Source organism: Perca flavescens, chromosome 9, assembly GCF_004354835.1.
Source record: "Perca flavescens isolate YP-PL-M2 chromosome 9, PFLA_1.0, whole genome shotgun sequence".
Lineage (NCBI taxonomy): Eukaryota > Metazoa > Chordata > Actinopteri > Perciformes > Percidae > Perca > Perca flavescens.
This window is the reverse complement of record NC_041339.1, coordinates 29,818,289-29,834,634: the sequence shown is the minus strand read 5'-3', so window position 1 is coordinate 29,834,634 and position 16,346 is coordinate 29,818,289. Positions and strand designations below refer to the sequence as shown.

General features: G+C 41.2%; 1 protein-coding gene across 1 annotated transcript; it reads left to right on the top strand.

Moving 5' to 3' along the window:
- The first annotated feature begins 1,229 nt into the window (after positions 1-1,229).
- Positions 1,230-11,819, top strand: LOC114561678 (ceruloplasmin-like). The gene is made up of 25 exons (XM_028587747.1): positions 1,230-1,390; positions 2,417-2,661; positions 2,768-2,980; positions 3,308-3,481; positions 3,560-3,651; positions 4,293-4,455; positions 4,550-4,688; positions 4,722-4,726; positions 4,838-4,972; positions 5,444-5,584; positions 5,697-5,741; positions 5,857-6,071; positions 6,239-6,389; positions 6,588-6,800; positions 6,950-7,154; positions 7,380-7,519; positions 7,652-7,780; positions 8,064-8,170; positions 8,896-8,951; positions 9,142-9,213; positions 10,265-10,356; positions 10,494-10,633; positions 10,727-10,783; positions 11,543-11,648; positions 11,745-11,819. Exons 1-25 carry the CDS (start codon positions 1,230-1,232, stop codon positions 11,768-11,770), a joined length of 3,222 nt encoding a protein of 1,073 aa, XP_028443548.1. The 3' UTR covers positions 11,771-11,819.
- The last annotated feature ends 4,527 nt before the right edge of the window (positions 11,820-16,346 follow it).

Genomic DNA, 16,346 nt, shown 5'->3' with positions numbered 1-16,346 from the left:
CTCACAGGTGCTGCTAATATAATGCTGCTATTATAGAGGTATTTCTCTCCTGTGGCCGCCAAGTCTTCTGTTCTGTGACTGAGTGAGGAGCAGAGCCACAGCCCCTCCTCCCTCTCCGCTCTCTCTTTGTGCAGCAGCGCTGATCAGGCCGTTAGAAGGGGAGGGGGGGACAGGATGCGGGGGGAAGAAGTAAAAGTACTACTTTTAACTATCTCTCTGCTACTAACAAACATTGCTCTATCTGTACACTTCTTAACTTTTTTTCTCCTTTTCTACCCATTTCTTATAGTCAGTTGTTCTTTAAGTAACCCGCACTTTATTAGTTACATATAATACTATACTGTATTATTTACTTGTGTAAGGATTTCATTGTGTGTGAATTGTTGACACACAGACAGTATTTTAATACACATAGCATTTGCTGCAACATTTTAAAAGTTAGAAAAGTATAACTGTTTAGCCTGATTAGGTCAGTTATGGGTCTCAGCTGCTCTCAGCTGCTTGTTTGAAGCATTTGATACATGTTGAATAAAAAAAAGCTTTGAATCAAGACATTGTATATGATTATTTGCATGTGCAAATTATTTGTATAAGTGGGTATTATGGTTATATTGAAATTGCCCTAACTTGGGTTTCAAAATTGTTACAAAGCACAATCATGAGTTACTGAAACTTAAAGTTGAGTTGAGATAAGAAAGGTTTTAAAGTCATCACAATGTATTGTTATGATTAACTGTGACTTTTAGTTTAGTTAAGATAAGTAAGGTTTTGAAGTGGAGTTAAGTTAAGCAAATTTAAAATTGAAAGTTAGACCAACTCATTTAAACTTAAAAAAGTTAAGTTTCTTTCCCCAACTTAAAATTTTGCTGAAGTTTGTTGCCTTGAAATTGTAAGTTGTGTCAACTTTTTATTTTTTACGGTGTACCTGATCTCCTTATGTTTGGACTATTAAATGTGGATGTTGCATAGAAAAACGTGTTCTTGTGCAAGTCTAACCTTTTCTTACCTTTATCACAGGTTGGCTCAAACCCCGTTTGTTGGTCAGTGACCAGTGAGCAGTCAGCTGAGGGAGTATAAAGATACCCCGAGGGTCTAAAGTCTCTCAGACAGACTGACTGACAGCTGTCAGTTGCATGCACTGCTTGTCTTCATCATTATTATCCTCTGGATCACTGAACAGAAAGAAAGAATCATCTTCCTCCTTGGCAGTTTAACTTGTAGTTGGCCAAATGCATCGGTTGTGGTTAAGTGGAGCGTTGCTGCTGTGTTGGGCAGCAGTATGTGTGTCTGGGATGAGGAGAGAATACTTCCTTAAGATAGAAGAGGTGTCTTGGAACTATGCTCCAAGCGGGATGAACTTAATTCAAAACCGTACTCTGCAGGAGGATGAGTAAGTACATGCACAGTACATTGTCTTGTCTCGATAATGTTGGAGTCACTCAGTCAGTCAGCCTTCACAGAGTTGGTCCAAATTCTGCAGCAAGACTCCTCGTTGGTACCAAGAAAAGAAACCATATCTCTCCTGTATTGGCGTCGCTTTAAATGTTAATATTTCAACTTTATAAGATTAGGATCATATTATAATCCACAATTTCTCCAGTTGTCTCTCCACCTCAATTCCATGACGTTATTTAAAATCCATGGATGTTTGATTTAATTTTAATAATTTTGTTTTAATAATTTTGATTAATTTTTGCCCTAGGCTGCTAAACAGTTTACTCCTCAATTTCAAGTCTTCCCATCTACTGTTTATCAATTTTTAAATCCCATGTGTTAACAATTGCTCTTTAGTCCACGCTAATATTATTAGGACTACAATCATTGCTGTTGTGTGAAAACCTTGTAAGTTCAAAAGGTCAACAGTTGATGACATATGAAAAATAGCCTTGTGACAATGTTTTTTTTCTCTCTCCCGATAATTCAATGAGTTGTTACATGGTTTATGTAGCTTCAGAAGTAGGATCATTTTCTTAACATAGAACACATTCTTTCAGTTTATCTAAGAAAATTTCAGAGATGCATCCTTTGGACAGCGATTCTGTGAATTCTTTTTAATGTGCTTTCCATGCAAAAGGCCTATTACATTTACCTGTTTCATTTGTATTACTTAGTCCACATGCTTTACTCTTTACTCTTAAATACATTGACTTGATTGGATACATTTAAAAACATACATGAATGAATACTTGTGTCTGCATAGTCAGCAATGTATACAGAAGCACCTTTACAGACACTTTCCTTTGTTTACAATACATGCAGAATTCAGTAGGTACATAAAGGCCTCACAAAAACTGGCCAAATATTGGTTAAATACAATGACAAGACCATCAAAACAATATGACGCATTGACAAATAGAAACAGTTTTTTAAAATATTTGAATGGTAATCCATAATAATCCTCATGTTTTCTCTGTAGAGAAGCCGCAGTGTATTTAAAGAGAGGCCCCCAGCGTATTGGCTCCACCTACAAGAAGGCTGTGTATAAACAGTACAGCGACGCCACCTACAGGACTGAGGTGATAAAACCGAACTGGCTGGGCTACCTTGGACCCCTGTTGATGGCTGAGGAGGGAGACACATTGATTGTCCACCTGAAGAACATGGCAACCAGACCTTACAGCATCCACCCGCATGGATTGAACTATAGCAAGGGCAATGAGGGTGAGGAATTAATGATCAATGCACAAATCAATTGGCAGACTTAATAGACAGATAACAGATTGATGTGTGACTTTGTGACTTTCTGTGCTTGGATCTGTTTTTTCAGGAGCCCTATACCCAGACGGTATTAGTCTAGAGCTGAAGCGTGACGACTCAGTGCCTGCTGGTACAACAGTGACCTATGATTGGACCCTCCCAGAGAGACAGAGCCCAGCATCAGATGACAGCAACTGCGTGACCAGATTCTACCACTCCCACGTGAGCCCACCAAAAGACATCCCATCAGGACTGATAGGACCCCTCATCACCTGTAAGACAGGTACAGGAAGCTATGTAACCTTATAGTATCCAGTGGTTGAAATCAGTACATGTACTCAAGTGCTGTACTATTTTGAGGTACTTGATTATATTTCACTATTGTTACTTAAGAAATATTTTCAATGCTGCTTTGTGGTATTGACACAGCTGATCTCACAGATTTGACAGGAATTCAGCAATATTTCTTAATAGTTTTATTAGTGGTGAAACGATTAGTTAAATAATGGATTAATTGATAGTAAGAAGTTAATTAAGAAAATATGTTTTTACGGCCTTTAAGTAGGTTTCCCCTTTAAAACATGAATGCATAATGTCCTCTCCTCTGTAGGAACTCTGGACTTGCATGGAGACAGGTCAGGAGACTATCTGTACGCTCTGCTCTTCATGGTGTCAGATGAGAACTTCAGCTGGTACCTGGATGACAACATCAGGACGTACATTAGTGCTCCTGCCGGAGGCCTGAAGGAGGATGAAGATTTCATTGAGAGCAACAAAATGCACGGTGAGGGGGCAGCATCCTTCTCCACAGACACATACCCATATACATACACATACCTTTAACTCTGAGTGTGGATTGCAGGTATAAACGGTTTTCTGTATGGTAACCTGCCTGGACTGAGCATGTGCCAAGGCAACAAGATCCACTGGCACTTGATTGGCTTAGGCAATGAGGTAAATATTGTATTATTATAATTATTATTGCTAACCAGAATATCTGATGTTACAGGGATTCTTTAAAATTGTTATTGTCATGTTCAAGTTTTATGTCTTATATTTTAGTTTTTCCAGACATTGCTCATTGAAAACTCTTAGTTAAGGAACATAACTTATCAAATTCAAAATATACAACTAGTCCTTTTAATCTTAGACATTTTGCATTATGTCGGTTTTGTCTTTTTAAGTACATTTAAAAGAGGCTAAATGTCTTTTAAAAACTTGTCAGCCTTAATGGGCCTTATTATTTACAATATGCTAAATTTGAACATCAAGTACCTTTAAACGTCTCACAGATTTTATATATATAAAAGGTATATATATATATACCTTTTAAGAACGAAAGTTAGTTTTCACATTTTGTAGCTCAAAGTCTGTTGCGGTGTCTTTCGCCAATGATTTTTTGAATGATTTGATTTGAGAATTGTCAAAAAGATGCTTGTTCTGCCTCTAAAATGAAATCTTGCCTCTATTGATGTGAACGTGTTACTTTGTCCAAAAATAGGATTATTTCTTGCAGTTTGTAGCCTACATCATGTCTCGTGTTAGCTACAAGCACCTGGTCTGAACCCAGTTTGAATGTCCTTACTCAACCCCAGGTGGACATACATTCAGTTCATTTCAATGGCCAGATTCTGACCCTTCAGAACCACCACACAGACACAGTCAGTCTTTTCCCCGCCTCCAGCACTACAGCTGAAATGATGGCTGACAATCCCGGAAACTGGCTGCTGACGTGCAACGTTAATGACCATTTCATGGGTGAGCTCACGCACAACGTTTTGTCACTCAACTGGATAATTTTCTCATTTGTTTAGTATTTCTTTGTGACTTTTTGTTTCATGCGTTTGTCCAGCTGGAATGCAGGCTATATTTGAGATCAAGAAGTGTTTCCCCAACGTCCATAAGCCCCGGCCACACGGTGAGCTCAGACCGTTCTTTATTGCTGCTGAAGAAGAAGTCTGGGACTACGCTCCTACGCAGCCTACTGATGGGTTAGTTACTCTATACATAACACATATTCATAGAAAGGGTACAGTCTGGCCTTGATGATTCTGTAAGAGACACATTCAAAAAGTTTACTGTGTGTGTGTTTGTGTGTGTGTGTGTGTGTGTGTGTGTGTGTGTGTGTGTGTGTGTGAAGCAGACATGTTTGTAACCAGAAGACCAAACCGTATTGGAAGCCGCTATAAGAAGGTCCGCTATGTGGAATACACTGACATCACCTTCACAAGAAAGATGCTACGCAGCCCAGAGGAGGAACACCTTGGAATTATGGGTAATCCAGGCTGGGTTTTTCAGAGTCCGAGATTCTCTGTACGCAGAAATAAAGTCATATTAGTACAACCAACCGCTCTTGTTAATAAATGAATCAATGGTATTTCTATGTAACTAATTTGCTTGCAGGTTTGTTTTGCTCCCCTTTAAAATGAAAACTTCAATTTGCTTGTTTGGTCCAAACCACTATCCCAAACCCCAAGATATTCAGATTACAATGACAGAAAACAGAGAAACTGCTTTTTGGGTATGTCAATTGTCTTATCTTTTGACCTTCATCATCATTGTTGAAGGCATTGATTCCTATTTTGGACAGACTTCCTCCTTTACTTTAACAGTTTGCCAGTTTCAACACAAATGTTGGAAATATGTCTGCAGGATATTGTTACCCTGATGAGATTTCTCCCAACAAAATTCCATCTAATGGTCCTTTGTCCTAAATTTGTGGCTGTGTGTCTGTTTGTGTCTCCAGGTCCTGTGCTGCGAGCTGAAGAGAAAGACAACATCAAGGTGGTGTTTAAGAACAAAGCCAGCCGGCCTTATAGTATACAACCCCATGGTGTTCAGTACAGTATCGAACAAGATGGGACGCTCTATCACAATGAACTAAAAGGTTAATACACGCAAATACATACACACTGTTATCAATGAACTACATTATACATGAAATGCTTCCTTATCGTTTTTTGTGTCTCTGAGGGCTCTTCTACACTTATTCTCCTCAGAGACCCATACAGCGAAGAAACTGCGGGAGCTAAAGAAGGAACCAATTAACCTGATGTATTACTTAGATCACTAATCTAAGTCAGCATGTGTTATTGTTATTATCATATCATATCATGTCATATAATAATTAATTTTCTTTATATAAATCTATGTAATCAGGAGTGGTGACCCCTCTCCCAGCTGCTCTGGTCAGACCTGGGACGATTCACACCTATGAGTGGACGGTGCCAGTGGGTGCTGGTCCAGTAGAAGGGGAGGCTGACTGTCTGTCCTATCTGTACTACTCTGGAGTGGACCCTGTTAAAGACACCAACTCTGGACTGGTTGGACCGCTCCTTATCTGTCGACCTGGATCACTTAAAAAAGGACAACAGGTGAGAAGAGAGCGTCAGAAACTACACAAGTGTTTGATTAGGACACATCCCAATGTTTGGGATATTGGCAAAAGGATGGATGACAGCTTCAATTGAGTAAGAGCATAATTAAAATGTATTGATGAAACCACATTTTTGACACCTTTCCTCTTCTTCTCCTCATGTAGAAAAACTACGACAAAGAGTTCCACCTCATGGCCACAATATTTGATGAGAACCTGAGCTGGTATCTGGATGACAACATTAAGTCCCTATGCACTGTTCCCTCTGCTGTTAACAAGGAAGATGAGGGCTTTATAGAAAGCAACAAGATGCATGGTGTGTAGCAAACACATATTCACATACTGATCACTAGCAGCTCAGATCACTCTCTACATATGAATTTGTAATGCTTAGCAAAAAAGTTAGATTTTGATTCTCTTATTTTGCCTTATCATAGGAGAATTTTTCCCTGAATAATTTTAGCATTTTTGAGATAATCACTATATGTTGTATTACTGTGGCTTTCTATTTCAGCCATCAATGGCTTTGTGTATAGGAACCTCCCAGGCCTGACCATGTGTAAGGGGGATAAAGTATCGTGGCACGTGTCAGGACTGGGTTCAGAGACGGACATCATCAGCCTTTACTTCGAGGGAAACCGCTTCATCTACCTCCAGAACAGACGAGACACCATTAACGTCTTCCCTCACATCTCACACACTGTCACTATGGAGCCAGACAGCATGGGTATACAACTCTCTCTCGCTCTCTCACTCACACACACACACACACACACACACACACACACACACACACACACACACACACACACACACACACACACACACACACACCACAATATATTTCTGCACATATGATGTTTGTGTGTGTTTCAGGTCAGTTTGAAGTGGTGTCAGCCACAGTGAACCATTATCAGGCTGGGATGAGAGCCAACTACACGGTAAAGAAATGCAGCATGCTTCAGCGTCAGGGTGAGATTATGCTTCACTCAAAAACCTATTACATCGCTGCCATGGAAATGGACTGGAACTACTCTCCAAACCGAACTTGGGAGGCTGAGATGTACCCCGGTCCGGATAAGTACGGTACCACTGCATATGTAGTCATTGAGTAGTATATAGTCTTTGTCATTTACAAAGTGTTTGTACAGAATATCAGCAGAAAATTGGCATCAAACACACACACAGAGAGACAAACAGACACACACACACACACACACACACACACACACACACACACACACACACACATCAAACCTCAACCACCTATTGCTCTGCAAAATAAGCCGGTCCTCTCCCTCTGCAGCCCTGCTCTTGTCTTCCTGGACCAGCAGGGTGGGTATATAGGCCCCCGTTACAAGAAGGTGCTCTACCGCCAGTTCACCAATAACAAGTTCACCAAGCAGGTGGAAAGAACAGCCGATATGGAACACCTCGGCATTATGGGTAGGCTTTCTGGCCATTAAGAAATGCAGAAAAACTGTGATTGTAAAATAAAAGCCACACATATATGAAACATCATGGATTTATTTTCCAGCCTGATTGGTCTTGTCAATAGAACACTTTCCCTTCTTTCAGGTCCAATGATTCATGCTGATGTGGGAGACAAGGTGACAGTGGTTTTTAAAAACATGGCATCCAGGCCTTATTCTATCCACGCACATGGAGTCAAGACAGAAACCCCAGATGTTCATCTCACCCAACCAGGTAGAGACAGAAAGATTATCAGCTGACAGGGTAGCAGACAATTAATAAAGAGACACAAAATGCTTCTTTTTTTTTGTGGATTTATTTAATTATCATTGTGTATTACAATCAAAGCGGGTATGGCTTTAATTTTCTCAGAATATGAAGGTTTCTGTGTATGCCTGTGTATTAGCTGACCTCAGTATTATCTGTCCATCCACCCAGCTCTATTAGACTCTGTGTAACTTTAAGTTATCGTAATATAGCATGGAATTCAATACCTTGAAAAAATGTATTTTTCCAGGTGAGACTCACTCCTACTACTGGTACGTTAATAAGAATACAGGACCAACCCCAGAGCAGGAAGAGTGCTCTGTGTCAGCATACTACTCCACTGCTGATGTTACCAAGGTGCGCTAACACACATGCACGCACACACGCATGCACGCATGTACACACGCGCACACACACACACACACACACACACACACACACACACATGCACACTTACAGTACAGGCCAAAAGTTTGGACACACCTTCTCATTCAATGTGTTTCTTTATTTTCATGACTATTCACATTATAGATTCTCACTGAAGGCATCAAAACTGTGAATGAACACATATGGAATTATATACTTAACAAAAAAGTGTGAAATAACTGAAAACATGTCTTATATTTTAGATTCTTCAAAGTAGCCACCCTTTGCTTTTTTTCATAACTCTGCAAACCCTTGGTGTTCTCTCAATGAGCTTCATGAGGTAGTCACCTGAAATGGTTTTCACTTCACAGGTGGGCTTTGTCAGGGTTAATTAGTGGAATGTTTTCCCTTATTAATAAAAAAGCAAAGGGTGGCTACTTTGAAGAATCTAAAATTAAAGACATGTTTTCAGTTATTTAACACTTTTTTGTTAAGTACATAATTCCATATGTGTTCATTCATAGTTTTGATGCCTTTAGTGAGAATCTACAATGTAAATAGTCATGAAAATAAAAAGGAAACGCATTGAATGAGAAGGTGTGTCCAAACTTTTGGCCTGTACTGTATGTTGCATGCATACACATGCACGCACGCACGCCCGCACGCACGCACGCACGCATGCATGCACGCACTTATGTTGTCTCCCTTCTTAACAGGACCTGTACAGCGGTCTGATTGGTCCATTGGTGATCTGTCGTCGTAGTTGGGGCAGGTGAGTGTTTTCGCATCTGTAAATGAATAAAGAACTACCCAAACTAGTTAGTACTCACTTATTTATGCAGCGTATACAGTGTGATTTCCAGATCTGAGGTCTAAGGCAGATCGAATTATTTTGGTTCTGCATCACACAACGACTATAATAGAGTGCTAATGTACAGTTGTACAAACTGTGTTGCTTCCAGGACTCTTGGTATGAAGAAGGAAGTCGAAGAGTTTGTGCTGCTTTTCCTGATTTTTAATGAGAATTACAGCTGGTAAGTAAAGTCTAACCTTTTTAGACGTTTAGTAGTTTGTACATTTAAATAAAAAAATCTGATTTAGTCCATTTAATTCATGGTATCTACAATGCAAATGCTGTTTTGGTTTTATATTTAAGGGTTTTGTCTGAAACTTATGCCCAATTTGTTATTTTTTAACAGGGGGAATGGCCCAGTGGAAACACCTTAGTGATGTGAAGGCCAGTTTATTTAAGTAACCCGCCATATAAGCTATATTTTAGAGAATATTATACATCCAAGACGAAACTGACAGAAGGGCGGGACTGAGAGAAAAAGTCGCAATTACAAATCTGTCTGCTACCTCAGCACCATGGACAGCACCATTGATTTATCAATACACAGCACAGCAAGGCTTCTGATATTTCAGAGCCATGGTCGGGGCCATAGATTCTAACTTGCACAAACCTCAGTCAGATAAAGGGTCAATGAGTCGGGCAGACTAGAAGACTAGAATAACATATTCAACTGAACAAACCCTCTGCCCCTACACTATCTCTGCTACTAGGCCCTAGTGGTATGGGATGGAGAGGGATGGCAGATTAACAAGGGGATGTATTTTGCTCATGTTGCTAACAAGCGGGATGGCAACCCACCCTCACCCCCCTTCAAATTGCCTACTGCTACCACCCAATACAATGGAATTAAATGGAATTTTGATTATGCTAAAACAAAAAATCTGTATACTTGTAAATTGTCTTTCTAGAAACAATCCCACAAGTAATGATGACAATCTGCGGATTGCACTGTCAACATTTTCCATTGGGAGTAGTTCATCAGTAGACGTAGTTTAACAGTGAAGTGTACATGTACCAATTTCAAATTTGATGGGTTCCCACCTAAATATATAATAATCCTCCTAGCCCTCATTTATCTGATTTGGCTACATGAAACACACTTTCTGTACACATCACTGTCGGAATAGACTGTACATCACTGTCTGTGGTGTCTTCTGCAGCAATGCCAGGAAGATAAACTACTGTATATTTATAGTACAATATTTGACAAATTATTACTTTTATTATTCCAGGTACCTGGATGAAAATATCAGGACCTACATCAGTAACCCTCGCACAAACTTGAAGGATGATGCAACCTTTATAGAGAGCAACAAGAAACACTGTGAGATAAACACACACACAAAATGAACTGCATCATTTGACAGATGGGATGATATTTTTGTTGCTTTGTCTAGACAAAATGTCCTTAATGTATTTCATATGTATGTTGTGTGTATGTGTGCTTTTCTTTGCTTGCAGCCATTAATGGTTATATGTATGGCAATCTGAATACTTTGAATATGGAGGTGGGTGATAAGGTGTACTGGTACCTGATGGGAATGGGCAATGATGTGGACATACACACTGCACACTGGCATGGACACAGTGTGGAATACAAGGTATATAAAACATACAAAAATGCAAGACCCCCCTACGCAGTTACACATTATACAAGCTGGTACACACAAAAATCAACTCTTCTCTCTCTACAGCTGGGCGGAGGTCCTCATCGAACTGATGTGTATGAGCTCTTTCCAGCTACCTTCCAGGTAAAACCTGATTTTATTTGTCTTTTGCAACATTAAACATGCTGCAAGTTACATTTAAATGTCAATAAATACTCATTGGTGTAAGTTCTAGCGATCAGTGTAACCACAGAAAAAGGTGTAAATCTCATTCGTTTGATTGCAAAATCTTCATCGTATCAAGTAATTTCTTTGCAATATGTTTTCCTAAAACTGGTCAGAAGAAATCTGCAAATGGGGCAAAAAACAAGAATTATATTACATTATATCAAGCTTGAATATTAGTGACGTGTTCCTTTTCCAATCCTTCCATGTTTAACAAGCAAACAAGCAAACAAATACGATAGATATTATAATGGCTAAGCCTAAAACTTAAAGCCAGTGAGGGGCTGCTATGCGGACTTAAACAATCAAACAAACAAACAGTCTATGGCTAGTAAACTAGCTGATGCGCCCTCTTCTAACTGACACCACTCAGTAGTCTCCTGTTGAAATCACAGACTCCAATAGTCATCGTTGCGTTTTGCTGGACAATTATTGATCACAAAGCTCTTCATATAAACATGCAAGAAACCATGTGTTCATCAAGCTCCATCAACAAACATTTCATCATCCACAATTTGTGTCCTACACCCAAACCAATGAAAATGGCTCTTACAGATATTTACATTTAACATTTTGCATGAGTAAATTACAGTGGCTTGACATTGCTGTCAAACATTATTCAAAATAAAACTTGTGACCAGTAAATCATGTTGGCATTGCCTTCTTTTTCCTGTTCAGACAGTAAAGATGCGCGCTACGAATCCTGGTACCTGGCTGCTCCACTGTCACGTCATTGACCACATATTAGGTGGCATGGAGACAACGTATACTGTTACTAAGAAAGGTAAGGAATCTAATTGGGCAGGGACACAAATTCAGACTAAGAGCAGGATAATGAGGATGCTGTACAGGTACTAACAAGTGTGTTTCTCTTCAACAGAAAAGAAGAAGGGATTATTTGGCTGAACAGTTGAGAAAACTCCAGAAAGACAACAGCGGAGAAATTGAATTTTAGTACCTAATTGACTAAACGGTGTTTGTAAAATCTGCTAAATATGATAAGTTACTGAGATAATTACAGCTCAGAATAAAACACAACAACCCAAGAGGTATGTAATATAAAAAATTGCATTTGAAACTGTCTAACTGCTTTTATATTTTCCAAATGACACTGAAGAATGTAAGAATACAAATTCAGTTTAATAATGACAGCAGGCAGGCAGCAGGGGGCTCTATAGCCTGACAGCACATTGTCACTGCATCGTGTGTGGAAACCCAATGTTTGCAGCAATGTTACTATGAACCTAATACATCTGTAGGGGAAACCTGTATTCTGTGGAAGAGCCTCTGACTAGTGTTGACGAACTGACCGAAGAGCCGGTTAATTAACCAGACTTGTGTCACTGAGCCGGGAGAATCGAGTGCTATACGTCAATGAACCGACTCACTCCTGTTTTTTTCTTTTACTTCATTCGTACCGTTGGCATTATATATATGTCAATGGTTGGCCGTTGTGTAGCTGGTATTCTTCTGCTACTGTGTGTGTTGTAATCTAGCTCATTAGTGCCTCCGCTGGACTGGAGTGGTGGTGGTAGAATCAATCAGGAAATGAGCTACTAATGCCTAGAGACCCTATGCCGTGCAACCCGCCGAGCGACTCTAATGTAACCGTGCAACCGAAATGTAACCGTGCAACCGGCCGGCCCGCTCGACTCTAATGTAACCGTGCAACCGGCCGGCCCACTCGACTTTAATGTAACCGTGCAACCTGCCGGCCCGCTCGACTCTAATGTAACCGTGCAACCTGCCGGCGCGCTCGAGTCTAATGTAACCGTGCAACCTGCCGGCCCGCTCGACTCTAATGTAACCGTGCAACCTGCGGCCCTCTCGACTCTAATGTAACCGTGCAACCTGCCGGCCCGCTCGAGTCTAATGTAACCTGTCGGCCCGCCCGCTTTCGACTCTAATGTAACCGTGCAACCTGCCGGCCTGGAGTCTAATGTAACCGTAACCGCCCGCTCAAGTCTAATGTAACCGTGCAACCTGCCGGCCCGCTCGAGTCTAATGTAACCGTGCAACCGGCCGGCCCGCTCGAGTCTAATGTAACCGTACAACCTGCCGGCCGCTGGAGTCTAATGTAACCGTGCAACCTGCCGGCCCGCTCAAGTCTAATGTAACCGTGCAACCGGCCGGCCCGCTCGAGTCTAATGTAACCGTGCAACCTGTCGGCCCGCTCGACTCTAATGTAATCAAGCGATGTCTTGGTTCTCGGCAAGTTTAAGTTATCAACCGATAGCAGAAGCCTTTATGTCTCGTGCATTTTAGAATTGTGTTTATGGAAATTCATGTGCTACATTACCAAGGGGAAAGTATTAGGCCTATATCACATACAAATACACGTAATGTTATCTTGATAGTTATGTAAAGTTAAACGCGATCACCCCCCCCGCCGCCGCCGCCGAGGGCACGCGAACCGGTGACCGAATCTATTAACTCGGTAGGCCAACCAACGACCGTCCGGTTGAACCGACTCCCGTAAAAGAGTCGGTTGTCCCATCACTACCTCTGACTGATTACAGTCACAGAGGTAGGGATGCACCGATCAATTTGGCCCTGAAATAACACACTTTTGGCTGGGGTACCCGTAAGAGCTAATTCAACCATGGTTTGAGTAGCGAGTGCTACAATAAATTTCAGTGAGATCTGGCACTTCACAGGTCATTCATGTGTAGCATCATTTGTAACTCAAAAACCCTTGCGGACTGATCAACATGTTACTGAAAAAGTCATCTGTAATTGTTCTCTAGATGGCTTGGGTTGAAAAGAGTAAACTGAGCAATGCTAGTTTATTGACATTAGTCATGTTTGGGATTCACAGGAATGTAAAAGTGAAAGCTGAAACCAGAAAACCTGCAATTGTGGTATTAAGTTGATCATACTTTGACACAAGCAAGAGTTCAGTCTGGGTGGCGCAGCATCATTTTAATGAACTCGGGGATTTAGCAGCGCTAGCAGTCTGTGACCTACAAGGCTTGATCACTACAGTCAGAGACCAGTGTGAAGCAGCTCATATGTTGCTGACACATTTCTGTCTGTAGCTGCTGGACTGTGTCTGTTTTTATGCAGTGTGATGGTCTGGCTTGGTACACAATAACACTTTCAGTGCAATGTCTTGATGCAAGAGTTGTTTTGATCAGCATGTTTAGATCAGTGCTCGAAGTGGGCCGGTACTCACCGGTATGCTGTAGGCCTACCGGCACTTCTACATTTTACACTTAAGCGTACCTGCACTTTTTCTTGCATACCGCTACTTCTCGCATGTAGCCGGTACTCTACCACTGACAGAGAAAGCGTCAGTGTCAGACAGATTGACCCTGTTGTTTTATATGGTATCGATGGTGCGTTGCTGGGTAGAGAGGAATCCGCCGACACTGTTTCTTGATTATAAAGGTTTATTTACATCAAAGAAATCAGCATCATGTACAAGTCCTGCAGAGCTTGGAGAGCAACAGCTACCCAGATTCTCAAAAGTCACTCTGGCTTTTTTTGTTCGAACATGGTCTATATTCTATAACATATGTAACATAGATGGGGGAGGAAACAATACTTTGACCAATGGCTAAAAGCCAACTGGCCTTATCTCGAGGCCCCACTGATAAGCATGACAGATGTTTTCCAGAGAGGTGTCTTCTGAAAGTAGGCTAAAGTTCATCACTTCTAGCTACATATAGATAGTTCAGATATGGCCTAAATACAAGTTATAGAATGATCAGAATAAAGTAGGATGTTAATATACCTCAACCCTAACGTTACATAAACTACAGACGGCACTACGTGATTTACCTCGGACCTTGACAAATCACGTAAAGGCAAGCAGTCGGCCCACCCTATCAGATGTTCGCTTAGCCACGGACGGTAGTTCGGAAAAGCTGTCTGATGCCTGCAGCCTGACCGTAACAGATTTTTCATTGCTGAAAACCTAGAAACTAAAAAGAAGTGTGTAGAGTTTGTTTCAGACACCGCACACACTGTGTAGGCTACAACACTGAAACTTATTCCACCAACTCTGCTCCGGTCGCATCTACATGTCAAGCAGCTGCTTCCTCTCTGTATTTCTCCTCTGCCCCCATGGGCGTCAGTTTGGTTTGAAATGTGCTGGGGACAGAGACGCATTCGGAAGTAGGCTACATTTCCAGAAGTGCTGGGTGCAATAAATGACGCTTTTTTTTTTCTCTTTCGCGCAGCTCATGTTTTGAAAGTCCATTTTCGGAGCACCAGGGAGAAGTGACACTTAAATAAGGCACCGAAATCCACGTTGCTTTTCGGTCCGGGAGATAACGGTTGTTAAGGCACCGGTGCCGTATTAGCACGGGTCTGTGCAGGTGCGATGGATCGCGTACAAACCAATAGAGTGTCGGAATGGTATATGTTTATACTTTTCATCCAACCACAACGAAATTCACTCTATCCGGATGGCGCGATTCATCTGGATAGTTTTTTTTTTTTTTGTCAGTTTTCGTTGCTACCCTCACCTTTGGTCATTAAGGCTGGGTCATGACCGAAAGAACAAGATCCAATGTACAAGCGGCCAAAATGGGTTTCCTCAGGAGGGTGGCTGGCGTCTCCCTTAGAGATAGGGTGAGAAACTCAGTCATCTGGGAGGAGCTTGGAGTAGTGGAGGAGGTTTGGGCATCTGGTAAGGATGCCCCCTGGGCGCCTACCTAGGGAGGTGTTCCAGGCACGTCCAGCTGGGAGGAGGCCTCGGGGAAGACCCAGGACTAGGTGGAGGGATTATATCTCCAACCTGGCCTGGGAATGCCTTGGGATCCCCCAGTCGGAGCTGGTTAATGTGGCTCGGGAAAGGGAAGTTTGGGGTCCCCTGCTGGAGCTGCTCCCCCAGCAACCCGACACCGGATAAGCGGACGAAGATGGATGGATGGATGTTTTTTTTTTTTTGTGTGTGTTCTTTTGAACGATGAAAAGCCAGAATGAAAACAAGCCAAACTGAAGTAGTAGAACTGAGTAGAAAGTACAGATAATTGCGTGAAAATGTAAGGAGTAGAAGTAAAAAGTCTGCTGTAAAATAATTACTTCAGTAAAGTATAGATACCCAAACTTTCTACTTAAGTAAGGTAACAAAATATTTGTACTTCGTTACTTGACACCTCTGGTGAATATCCATATAAAGAATACTGCTTTTAACAAGGATGATGATTGACCAACCCATTAATTTCTGGTGGGACAAAGATCTTAGAAGGGACTGTAGGCTGTGTGCTTTATAAATAAATTTGACTTGCATTGACTTGGCTTGACTTGTAGGGCTGTAGTGATATGGGTGATGGTACAGGTACAGGTGGTGGTGTTAATATTATGAAATGCTCCCAGTAACTGCCAGCAAAGAAAAACAAGAACAACAATCTTCCATTGTGGTAAAATATGATAATATTTTATCTTGCATAGCTTTAGCATCTAAATATTTAGGCCTATTTTAGGCTACTATTATACTACTTTCTTATCTCAAACGTTTTAATGTGTATAATTT

Bases quoted from the DNA above. Each gene is read 5' to 3' on its own strand.
- LOC114561678 (XM_028587747.1), top strand. From the start codon at position 1,230: ATGCATCGGTTGTGGTTAAGTGGAGCGTTGCTGCTGTGTTGGGCAGCA. The intron at 3,482-3,559 runs GTGAGGGGGCAG...TGTGGATTGCAG, and splicing joins TGAGAGCAACAAAATGCACG to GTATAAACGGTTTTCTGTAT. The intron at 7,781-8,063 runs GTAGAGACAGAA...GTATTTTTCCAG, and splicing joins TGTTCATCTCACCCAACCAG to GTGAGACTCACTCCTACTAC.